General features: G+C 41.8%; 1 protein-coding gene across 8 annotated transcripts in view; it reads right to left on the bottom strand.

Moving 5' to 3' along the window:
• Window positions 1-13,008, bottom strand: part of PPP1R21 (protein phosphatase 1 regulatory subunit 21) — an 86,767-nt gene that overhangs the window by 53,674 nt on the left and 20,085 nt on the right. For all 8 annotated transcript variants that reach the window (XR_009245948.1, XR_009245949.1, XM_058667758.1 and 5 more), the window contains exon 2: window positions 1,533-1,601. Coding sequence is in view for 4 of the 8 variants with exons in the window: in XM_058667756.1 (XP_058523739.1) it covers window positions 1,533-1,601 (69 nt within the window). In the remaining 4 variants the exon portion in view is untranslated. The remainder of the gene's footprint in view (window positions 1-1,532; window positions 1,602-13,008) is intronic.

Below are 13,008 nucleotides of genomic sequence, written 5' to 3'. Positions count from 1 at the left end.
ACTTCAGTTTAGCACAGCTCTGGACATTGAGGGCCACCAATAAGAGTTTCTCTCTCTGAGTTTCAAATAAATAAATGAAAATTTTAAAAAAAATAGCAGGCTACTACGACAAGATAAGAAATACTTTTTCCAGTACTGAGACATATTTTTCCCAGTAATAGGCTTTAAACATTAGCAGAGATAATGATCATTTCTTCACTGATTTCAATAAAAGAACAACTTAATAATAAATTTTATCTCTACCCTTGGCTGGGGTGCAGAGAGCTTTGCAAGTGTGGATGAGGCAATGATAAACATCTCAGCCCTGAGGAGGTAAGAGACACTGAAGAAGCTGCTCTCACAGACTTCTCTAGGGTAATGTCCAACACTGGCTAAGTGAACAGACATATTTCTGGATCTTAGTCATTTGTACGGATCCACCTAGAACATCTCATTAATTGGGGGCTGTTCTATAAGAGATTAGAGCAAAAGGAATCTTAATTCTAATTAGGAATCCTAATTCCAATTCTGTTATGACAGAGAAAAGGAAGCAAGTAAGAGAGAAAGAGTGCAGCAGGCAATATAATGAATTGATACTTGGCCTAGAAGGAATCCATATCCTAGAATTTATTCATTTAAAAATACCACTAAGCAATGTTTATTACATGCCTATTAGAATGAATAGGAAATAAATTCCTTTATCTTCTATTCTATTTCTTTCCTAAGTTATAAAAGGTGCTGATGTTTTCACTCAAAAGTCTCGTGATTGAGGCCCAGCATGATGGCTCAGTGGCTGAATCCTCGCCTCGCACATGCCAGGATCCCATATCGGTGTCAGTTTGTGTCCTGGCTGCTCCGCTTCCCAACCAGCACTCTGTTTATAGCCTGGAAAAGCAGCAGAAGACAATCCAATGCCTTGAGACCCTGCAGCCATGTGGGAGACCCAGAAGAAGCACTCGGCTCCTGGCTCCTGCCTTCAGATAGGCTTGGGTCCGGCCATGCAACCATTTGGGGAATGAACCAGTGGATGGAAGATCTTTCTCTCTGTAAATCTGCCTTTCCAATAAAAAATAAATAAATCTTTTAAAAAAAAAAAGTGTCCTGATTAACATATGCTATTATGAAATAGCCCAACTAAAGGTAAGACTAATGCACTAAATGATTCACACATTTACACTGATTTATGAGAAATGCTGGGGATACAATATGATTTATATTAGATTCCTGATAGTACTGTCCAGTGATGATGACAGATACAAAACCCAATTAATCCAAATGAGTGCAACTAAATAAAGCATACATACGGAGAATTGTATTAAAGTCAAATAATACTGCTGTATAATTTTTAGCTAAGGGAAAAAAACACCACATTCATACCTAAGGAAGTAGGAAAGTTAAAAAAAAGTAAAAGCCAAAGCCATCATCCCCAACCCTAGTGAATCAGTATCAGAGTTGGGACTTTAACCCAGAAAAACAGCTGAATTCCCTTGGAGCTTTGAGCACCATCAAATACTAAGTAGCAGTTCTCACAACACAAAGATCCCACTGCATACCTTCAGAGCAGCAGAATTTGCTTGTTCATCTACCACACCTTTTTTCAGGACCTGATTCTGAGCCCGAAGCTGAAAACAGAGAAAGCGATCATTATTTTTTAAATATAAAGTAATCTGTTATAGCAAGAAAAGCACTTACAATTACTTCAGAGGACTCATTCATTTATAAAACAAGGAGACATTAGCCCTGAAGAGGATTGGAGATGTGACAGCACACCACTTTACAGTTAAAGACACACAGGCTAACCTCACCTAATGACAGAGAATTAATCAATGTCTAAACTGGAATTAAAATCCGAATCTGACTTCTGGTGCATTGCTCTTCCTGTGGAACTAAGTCATAGTCCTAAGCAAAAACTAATACAATAATCACATGGTTCAAAGTAAACCGATCTCCTCAAAATTCTGGTGTACCTGTTCATTTGTAAAATACATGCAACTGTACAGAAAAACGAACTGTGGAACTTCAACATACCCAATAGGATACCATCCTAATATTAGATGTCAAATGTCACCACAGACAATGGCCTTGGGAATAGCAGACATGTAATCAGGCATTAGCTGAAGCAGGATAAAAAAGCAGCTAAGGTGGCTCCATTTAAAAATTACACAGAAGAGAGGACAGTGTGATGGCTCAACAGATTACTTGGAAGGCACTGCACTGTCTTTCAAAAATCATTTCATCTACTCCTCAGAATCCTAGGAAGAGGATACTATAGCTCTATTTTTTTTTAAGATTTATTTATTTTTACTGGAAAGGCAGATATACAGAGAGGAGGAGAGACAGAGAGGAAGATCTTATGTCTGATGATTTGCTCTCCACGCAGCCACAACGGCCAGAACTGAGCCGATCCAAAGCCAGGAGCCAGGAGTCTCTTCCGGGTCTCCCACGTGGGTGCAGGGTCCCAAGGCTTTGGGCCATTCTCCACTGCTCTCCCAGGCCATAAGCAGGGAGCTGGATGGGAAGCGGGGCCACTGGAATTAGAACCAGAGCCCTTAAGGGATCCCAGTGTGTGCAAGGCGAGGACTTTAGCCACTAGGTTATTGCATTGGGCCCTGTACCTCCATTTTCTTAAAAAATTCTATTTATTTATTATTTCAAAGGCAGATTTACGGAGGGGGAGGAGCAGTGGTCTTCCATCCTCTGGTTCACTCCCCAGTGGTGACACTGGCCAGAGCTGAGCTGAATCAAAGCCAGGAGCCAGGAACTTCCTCTGGTGTCTCATGTTGGTATAGAAGCCCAAGGACTTGAGCCATCCTCCACTGCTTTTCCAGCTCTAAAGTAGGGAGCTAGATTAGAATTGGAGCAGCCAAGACACAAACTAGCCCTTACATGGGATGCTGGTGCAGCTGGTGTAGGATTAGCCTACTGCATGCACTACAGTCTCATGTACCTCCATTTACAATTGAGGAAACTGAGACACAGAAGAGGGACAGCTGAGCTAAGATTCAGATCTCACAGTTTTGACTCTAGAGTTACAATGCCAGTTAGACAATACCGGCGAACCCTGACACAGTTATGCTGAAGGCAGAAAAGCTGTGAGCTTTTCTGGGAGCTGGGAGGTATCTTTCGTAGTCAATAATTAAAAGTTAAGATACAGCTACATTAAACAAAGTACACAAAAGTTAGCTTGGTGAATTTTTACTTTTATATGCATTTGTGTAACTACCACAGGAAGGGCTCTAAAACATAAAATTCAAGACCTGAGTAGAGGCACAGCTGGTTAAACTTCCACTTGTGACAGCGCCATCCCATAGCAGGATGCCAGCTCACGGCTACTTCACTTCCAACCCAGCTTCCTGCAAATGCATCTGGGAAAGCAGCTGATGATCACCCATGTGGAAGACCTGCACAGAATTCCTGGCTCCTGGCTTCAATGGCATCCAGTCCTGGCTACTGTGGGCAGTAAACCAGCAGATGAAAAATTCTCTTTCTTTCCTGTCTTCTCCTTCTCTTTCTGTGTCTTTCCCTCTCTACATATCATTGTCTTAAAACAATCCTTAAAAAACAAAACATGTTTCTATCATTAGAGAAAAGTGTTATCAGCAAAACAAACAAACATAAACCATAAAAGTCCAACTTAACCCAAGCCAAAAGCCCACAGAGTAGCATTCCCAGGGCTCAACACAGACACCATCAAAGTCCAGGTTCTTCTTCGAGAACCTGGAGAGCAAGACAATTTTACCGATTAGGGCTTTTGTTATTTGCTTTAAAGTTTCTAATTCAGAGTAGCTCAGCTCTGAATCCTGGAATCAAAGGACAGAAATGACACTCTATTGTACCAACAGTAGGAATATATAACTGCAAAATCTTAAATTGAGTATTTAAAATTCCACAGAAAATTTAGGTAAGTTTCTAAAATGAAAGCAAGAACACTGCAGGATATTTAGCAACACAGAAAGACTAAAAAGAAGATCTCCTATTTTTAGAAAGTTGAAGACTACAGTTCACTACAACAGAAAGCATATCCAAATCTTTGCTCTGCAGTTAGTAGACAATACAAACCCGGGAAGCTACTTAATCTACAAAATAGGTGAGTACCTCTACCTATATTCCTTCTTCTGCAGCAGTTCTGAGAAGCAGATAAGCAAGCTACATCATGGTACTCTATACTAAAGTGCTCCACAAATGGAAACAGCTCAAATAGTTAGAATAACTCAAAGGTACTACAGACACATTTATTACAGTCTGCCTGATAAAAGTCACTGTGTTATATAATTTGTAACAGGGAGAAAGAAACAAAAGACATGGTCCTTGTCTCTAAGAACTCAAAATTTAAAAGACAAAATAGTATTTGGTAATCAACAATACTAGCACTTTCTTTTTTTTAAGCAGTATAAACATGAAATTCTCTAAAAACAGAGGTCAGCAAATCTCAATCTGAGGGTCAATCTGGCCTGCTACCTGTTTTGAAGTTTGGCTGGAGCATAGTCACATTCATTCATCCCCATCATATACAATATAAGAAATGGTGAGTTAATTACAAAGAAACAAAAACTGCCCAATCCTTAAATATCTGCCACCTGGACCTCTACATGTATAGTTTAGCAACTTCTGTTCTAAAAGTTCATGAGAAAAATACCACCTTCATGTTGGCTTCTGCCACGTAGCATTCTACTCTTCAAGCAATACCACCATCTTTATGGAGAATGTTCTACACCTAGAGACAATGCAGTACTTTCAAACCTTTATAGCCAAAAGATAAACAATTCTACTTCAGACTTTTGGTTACATTTCACTCTATCTTAACTTAGATCCCAGACTTGTCACGAGTCTTCTAAGTGTATTTAAAAGTTCCTCATGACTGCTTCACAGACTAAGAATGAAGACTAAAGTCCAGTAAAGTGATCATTTCTTGTAGGACCAGAACTATAGCAACTAGAAAAAAAAAAAACTTACCATTATTGCTGAGGCATACTGAAGGCTACTTAAAGCAAACAGAAAAGCACACTTTCAAAATTTACAGGGTATATTGCTATCTAAATTTTAATCTAATTATTAACAAAAAAAATTGATTTGGATTTTCCTTTGTGAAAAATGTTTGTTAAACTGACAACCCAAAGACCATTTTAATTAAACTACTTAACTGAAAATGCATCTCTTGGAAATATTTATCTAAAATACCTTTTAGCATGTAGGAAAGGATGATGATCATTTTGGCATTCTTAATTGCCAATTTACTGACGGTGTGGCTTTTGACATTCCCTACATTTTAGCATCACTCACACCACCACTGCTGACGGAGGAGCAGCTGGTCAAATGCTGATCCTGCTGTGATCAGTCTGGTCTTTCAAAATCTCTCGGCCTCCTCACCTGCACTCAGCTCAGAGGGAAGGCACACCCACCACATTTCTGTTACAGACGTAGGTGCAAGGTCACTATATGGTCACCAATGTTACCTAGCAGGTAAGTACGCACACAGCTAAGAAACAACTGTCCTGAAGTCTCCATTGGAACAAGAACACTAATCTGAAGACACTGCAGCCAAGCTCCTTCTGTTCCATTCAGCAGTGGAGAAAAGAATCCGCATTCCAAAACAAAGCCAATTTTTTTTCCTTTTTTTTTTTATTTTTATGCAGAACTTCATTCAGTAGGTCTGAAGTGGTACCTTAGAGTTTGCATTTTTTCTTTATTTGAGGAGCCCTCATTGTAGCGCAGCACATTAAGCTGCCCTCTGCGATGCTAACATCCAATATGGATAACATCACTTTGAGTCTGGCTACTCTGCTTCTAAAATAGCTCCCTGCTGTGGCCTGGGAAAGCAGTAGTGGATGGCCCAAGTGCTTGGGCCTCTGCACCCAAATAGGAGACAGAAGAAGCTCCTGATTCCTGGCTTAGACCTGGCCCAGTCCTGGCCACTGAGGCCATTTGGGATGTGAACCAGCAGATGGAAGATCGATCTCTCTCTCCTCACCTCCCTCTCACTTTCTGTAATTCCTTCAGACAAATCTTTTTAGAATCTTATTTGAAGGTTAAAGAAAACACGAGCGCCCATCCAATGGGTCATTCCCGAGATGTTCACAGCAGCCTGGGCTAAGCAGGCCAAAGCTTCAGGTGGGAATGCATGCAGGTTCCACATGGGTCTCAGGGACTCGAGCAGTGGAGCCATCACTGGATGACTTCCACTGGCAGGAAGTGGAGCCAGGAATCAAACCCAGCCACTCTGATATGGGAGGGGGGTGTCTCAACCATTACACCAACACCAGTCTCCGAAAGTCCACTTAATCTTTTTAACCTACGATTGTGTTACATTGTAATCTTTTGATTAGCATTACCTTTATCATGGAAAGACTCATTTACTTTGGCCAGCCAAATTCCATTTGTTCTTCTCAGAGCCTACTGCTTACATCTGTCCCACACTCTCCAGGATTTTTTTCCCAACTATTAACTGTGACCCAGTAAGCTTACCCCTCAGTTCCTTCAGTACTTGTAATAACAACAGATTTTTTACTAAACTGTTTAAAACTTAACAGTTGAGTAAAATTTACATTCACTAATTTATGTAAGATTCCTTAATCATCTCAAATTAAACTGTTTAGAGACTATAGTATTCTTAATTAATTAATTAATTACCATATAAAAAAGGTTCTCTTAATGCAATGCATTAAAGAAGACACTGTCATTACTTCAACAGTTCCTTTCTAAGATCGTTCTCCTAATGATTTGGACTTCATGGACCTATTGGACACAAAGAATCCTCAAAGGCCCTAAGATTAACAACCACTACCCAGCTCCATTTCATGTCACTTCAGTTCTGGAACAGCAAGGTCTCAATCAGGCTTATCACACAGCTATTTCTCTAAGAACAGAGTGATGATAAGGCAACTAGGATCTCTCTTTTGCCACTGGGATGTTTGTGATAAGATAGTTGGCCCCCAATTAAGAATTTGTTATTCTACTGGAAGTTTGTGGGGGAATAACTTGCACACGTTTTATCCTCTAATCCTAAGCAATTTTCTGTATTAAAACCATTCTTACATAGTTTCTTCATGCAATGGACATGTTAATATTTATACAGTCTTACAATCTTATAAACTTTTAAGCAAACACATAACACTCATAACCATAATGAGTGTGACAGACAACCCCAAGACATACCAAAACCCTAATTCACAACTTGTGAATCCTGAGGTAATTTGCAAACCTCAGCATCAGGATGGGGCCTGGATGGCCCCTATGCCCTTCCTGTTCTAACATATTTAGTGTTCTAAGGCACTGGGGACACTACTTAGTCTTTCTTCCTGTTGATCTTCTCCTGTTCCAGAAAGAGATGAAACATGTGCAGGCTACAGAGCACGTCTCAGGGCACGAGGTTATCTTGTCACTGAGGCAGGTCAAAACCTCCTCTCAGACTTGCCCTCATCTGAAACCGCTCCTAGTGTTCCCATGTGGGATAACTCATTGAGACAAAAACGCTCACCCCCTTGCAGTTTAGTGGCCCCTTCTGCAACAGACAGCATGAGTGAGTTAAGCTAAAGAGGAAGACTAAACCATCTCTTCCTCCAGATTCATGCTGTTCCAAATGTAGCCATATAACAATTACAACAGCATCGCCTGGGAGTAGACCTTCAGACCTCCCCGCAGACACAGTAAACCACAAACTGCAGTTTATCCACGTTCAGGTGAGGAAAACATTCACATTTGGGAAGCAATGATCGAGAGTCTAAGCTATCACTTTCCAACAGGAAAATCAGGAGTCCTACATGAATATTTAAATTTATTCAAAATTAAATAAAGTCCTGTTCCTTAGTCACACCGGCTTCACTCTGACCGCTCAATAATTACACACAGCTAGTAGGTATGCTGCTGGACATCCAGATACGGAACATCTCATCCCCATGGAATGTTGCATTGGAAAGCACTGAACAATCCAACTTTAATAGCGAGCCCTACACATTAAGGTTTTAAATAAAGCTGTGTTTTGATTCCAAACCAGTGTAGGTCCTAAGACTGTGTCTCTTACAGACCTGGATGAACAATCACTTTGTGCCAAGCCCTGCTACCTGCAAAAGAAACACTCTGGATTGAAACTGATCTTTTCCAAAATAAGTAGCTTTGTGCTACAAATACAGGTTTGGGGGCAGGCCCTTAGCACAGTGATGAAGATGGCTCTTGGGACACCCATGTGAGAGCACCTGGGCTCAAACTTTGGCTATGCTTCCGAGTCCAACTTCTTGACGTGCTCCCTGAGAGACAGCAGATCAAAGCTTAAGGACTGGATCCCTGCTAAATACAGCTCCCAGCTTTCACCAGGCCTGGCCCTAGATGTTATAGGCTTCCAATGAGGCGATGATAAAGGATCTCTCTCTACCTGTTGGTCTCTACCTGTCTCTGTTTTTCTCTCCCTCTCTCCATGCTTTTGCCCTTAAAATAAAAACATATTTTTAAAAAACCAAAGAACTCAGATCTAAAATGTCCTCAAAGCAGACTTTTTGGTGAGTAAAAGCAGCATCAATTGCAAACCAAATTCTTGAAGAAATAACAGGCATTTACCTTTCTCATTGCTTTTTCTTTTTTAAATTTGCTGGAAAGGCAGAGACACAGGAGAGAGATCTTCTACCCACTGGTTCACACCCAAATAGCTTTAATGACTGATCTGGACCAAGCCAAAGCTACGAGCCTAGAACTCCATCTGGGTCTTCCAGGGGGAGGCAGGGACCCAGATATTTAAGCCATCTTCCACTGCTTTCCCAGGCACATAAGCTGGGAGCTGGAACAGAAGTGAACACTGGTACTCTAATACATAATGTGTCCAATGTGGCAGTTAATTCACTGGATCACAATGTCGGCCCATCCCACTGCTTTCTTCTGCTTTTAAAAAGAGCTTCAAGAAGATTATCTAAGGAACCACTGCTACAGCATGGCATATTAAGCCTTCACCTGCAGGGATGGTTAAAGACCTAGCTTCTCTATTTATTTTTCTTTTTCAAATTTTATTGACAAGGTAAATTTCCAGGGAAAAGGAGAGAAAAAGAAAAATCTTCCATCCACTGGTTTATTCCCCGAATGACCACAACGGCCAGAGCTAAGCCCACACAGAATGCAGGTGCTGGGAGGTGGAGGATTAGCCAGTTGAGCCATGATGCTAGGTGCTCTCCTATCCCCAACTCCACACCTCCACTTCTGATCCATCTCCCTACTAATGGCCTGGAAAGACAGCAAAGGATGACCCAAGTGCTTGGGCCCATGGACACATGCGGAAGACTCAGAAGAGGCTACTGGCTACTGGCTTCTGACTGGCCCAGCTTTGGCTACTGCAGCCATTCAGGGAGTAGACCAGTGAATAGAAGATCTCTCTCTCTCTCTGTAACTCTGCCTTTCAAATAAAAATAATTTTTAAAAAATTATCAAAGCAGAAACTACTACACTGATATCATTCCTTAAACAAAGATTCTCAAATGTTACTGTGCATCTAAATCCTTAGCGTTGCTACAACACAGATTACTGGGTCCTATTTCATAGTTCAGCTTCAGTAGGTCCATGGTGAATTCAGAAATTCTCATTTCTAACCCGTTTTTAGATCATGCTATTATAACACTTTAGAGAATTATTGACAGCTATGGTTTAGATACTAGTGTAAGTATACCCCGAACGTCCTATGCATTAAAAGCTTGATCCCCATTATTAATCCAATTGCACTGTCAATGGTGAAACCCTGAAAAATGATAAGTCACATTGTTAGAAAGAGAGGATAGGAAACACAGATTCATCTTCCATTGCTGGTTCACTCCTCGAACAGCCTCAACAGATAGGTCTGGGCCAGATGAAGACCAAGAGCCAGCACTCCATTCTGGTTTCCCACATGGATAGCAGAGGCCCAAGAACTTAAGCCAACTGTGGTTTTCTTTCGAAGCCTAAGAGTGGAAAGCTGGACTGGAAGCAGAGATGCGGAGACTCAAATCAGCACTCTGGTACAGGATTGCCAGCACTGGAAGCAGCAGGCTAACTCACTACACCATAATACAGTGTCCTCCATGGTGTGTTCACAAGCATAGAATAAACGAACCCCCTTGCTCCCTGGTTGGCTATGGAACCATTCCCTTGCAATGTCCTGATGCTCACTGTACTCTCATCAGATACTAGACCACTGGGACCACCTGACCATGCAAAGCGAGTCTACAAAGCTGCGGGCAAAAATAAGCCATTTCTTTTATGAGCCAGCTCTTCCTGTGTATTTAAATTACAGTGATGAAGAGCTGATTTACTGCACTGAAACTTCAGGGTAACACAAACATTAGACAAAGCTGGAGACTTTTTTCACATATACCATGGTACCAGGCAAGCACACTCCTGAAAAGAAATCAAACTGAAATCAAGTAAACCAAAATTCAGCACTTTCCACATCTCTTCTTCATGAGATATACCAGAGCAGCTGAGGCAGAGCAGCTCCAAGGAGAAACAATTCAGCATTGAACTTTCGGTCTTTAACTATAATGCAGCAACTAATATCTTCATTAGCTTTCCCTCACATCTCAAAGTGATGGTTTGTATCTCTTACTGATGACATTCATAAATTCTCTGAAACCCAACCTCTACATACCTTTCCTCTCCCACCAGATTCTAATGAACCTCAAATTTTTAAATATTTCTAATGTCCAAATTACTGGAGTCTCATCTGTATTTTTGCTAACCCTTCCGTAACACTGCTCTACCAACCCACTTGCCTCAGCAATTATCTGCTTTGGCTTCCATGGTTCATCTTTTCTGTAGCTAGACTCCTCATGGGAACTTTTTCATTCAGACTGCTTTTTCAATCACTTTGTCAGGAAGAAAAGCAATTATGATCACAGTTCTTACGCAAGGAATGGGACCCTTTCCTGAAATAGACTGAGGTGCATTGGGAAAGAATAAAGGTGCTCTGTGGCACAGCAGGAGTTAAGTCTCTGCTTGGGACACCTGCATTTGAGTCCTGCCTCCACTTAGGATCCACTGTGCTGGTTAAGCATCCTGGAGGTAGCAGGTGACAGTTCAAGCACTTGACTCCCTGCTACCCATAGATGGAGATCTGGATTCCTGGCTTCAGCCTTGCCTGATCCTAGCTGCTGTGGACATTTGGGAAGACATCCAACGGATCGAACACAGTGCTCCCTCTGCCTCTTCAACAAAATTTAAAATAAACATTTTTTAAAAAAAAACAGAAAAGAAGATTCTCCAAAAGTCTTGGGTTCCTGGCTTGCTGCTATCTTGCTATAGCAGGTTCCTTCTACAAATTAAAATCATTCTCCTTTGTATTCTAAACAAGCACTATGATGTAACAGGATATCTGCAGCAAAGAAAGTAATAAACAGGTAAAATACCTCTTCCAGAGACAGAGGCGATCTTATCTACACGTTGCCTGGCATTAGAACAGACAGAACAGAAAACTCAGGAAACCTTTTGACCAGTCTCTGTTCCCATGCTCTAAAATTTCCATCACATTGCAATTACAAGAATCACAATGGTCAGGTGTGACAGGGCAAACAATCCCCAGCCTATTAGAACTCCCTCAGTCTCCTCAGCATCTCCTCCTTCTCCCGGCATGCCTTTCCTACAGGTGTACCCCCACTTCACGCTCAAAGCTTTTTTTATGGAGCTATTCCAAACATGCTGGTCTTTGTCCTGCTCAGGCCCTGTCCATTTGAAATTTTCAGCAATTATCACCAATGTCACGTAAAGCTAACATACAAATAACAGCATTAACTGTCTTCCAACCCTAACGTGTCTAACTTTCAATGCATTCCTTCACTCTACATGGGCCCTCCTTCCCACTGGCCTCCACACTGTCAGGGATGCTCAAGATGCCTCACCTCAAACCATCAGGCTGTTCCCTCACTCACCAAGTCCTCAGGAACGAGGGAGAGACAGGGCAGGTGCCCCACACACTCTTCACATGTTTAGTGCTGTGCACAAAGCAGGCACTCAAACAGGACAGAGCCTAGTATTTTTTTTTTAAGATTTGTTTCATTTATCTAAAAAGGCAGTTTCAGAGAGAAGACAGGGAAGACAGAAAAAGAGAGGGATCTTCCAGCCACTGCTTCCAGAAGTAATCTCGTTTCCTAGCTGGGAAACTTCTGTGTGTCTATTTCTCAAAAGATGAAATTCAGGGTTGATGTGGTATAGTGGGTTAAACTGCCACTTGCCATGCTGGCATCCCCTATGTATGCTGGTTCATGTGCCAGTTGCCCCTCTTCCAACCAGCTCTTTGATAAGCCACCTAGGAAAGCAGTGATAGATGTCCTAAGTACATCTCTGTCTCTCCTTTTCTCTAACTTTATCTTTCAAATAAATACAAATCTTTAAAGAGAAAAAAAAGCTACAGTTCACACACAATTGTCCCAATTCATAATCTGGTCCAGATCACCTCTCCAACCTCATTTTACCACTCTGTCACGTCTCTAAGGAGCTTGTCAGCAAACACTGACTGTTCCTGTGCATAGAAACCTAGCACCCCCTTCCTGCCTCCCCAATCTAAGGAACCAACACCCTCCCCCTGGTGTCCCCTCTGTGCTCTCACCGAACTAGCACCAACCACAGTGCATCATAATTAAACACCACATCTGCACTTTATACTAAACGTAGCTCCTTAGGAGGGAGCCCGGCCTCACCCAGCAGACCCTGGCTGACTGCTCCCAGGGCGCTCTTCACACAGTGTCCTCTGCCCAAAAGAATAAAATCTTCCAAGATTCTTACTACTCTGAGAAGCTACACCATTATTTCAGCACTGCGGTACCTGCTCACAATATCTTCAGAACTTTCAGAAGGCCACTTGGAACTACCTTCTGAGCCTACTGGTTTTCTGGTGAAGGAATTCAGTCTCCTTCGTTTTCAGGAACCATTTCCAACCAAATGTAGAGTCACAGTTGAGCACCACCCTCCTCCAGCTACCCCCTGCACCACAACTGGGGGTTCTCTCCAAGCCTGAGAGCCCGCCATCACTGACACGGTGCCACAGGTCCTTCATTGTAGATGCAAGCGCAAAAGAGCTTTGTGAGGGGG

Source organism: Ochotona princeps, chromosome 8 (genome assembly GCF_030435755.1).
Source record: "Ochotona princeps isolate mOchPri1 chromosome 8, mOchPri1.hap1, whole genome shotgun sequence".
NCBI classification, from domain to species: Eukaryota; Metazoa; Chordata; class Mammalia; order Lagomorpha; family Ochotonidae; genus Ochotona; species Ochotona princeps.
Note: the sequence above shows the minus strand (reverse complement) of the source record. Positions and strands in the feature narration are given on the sequence as shown.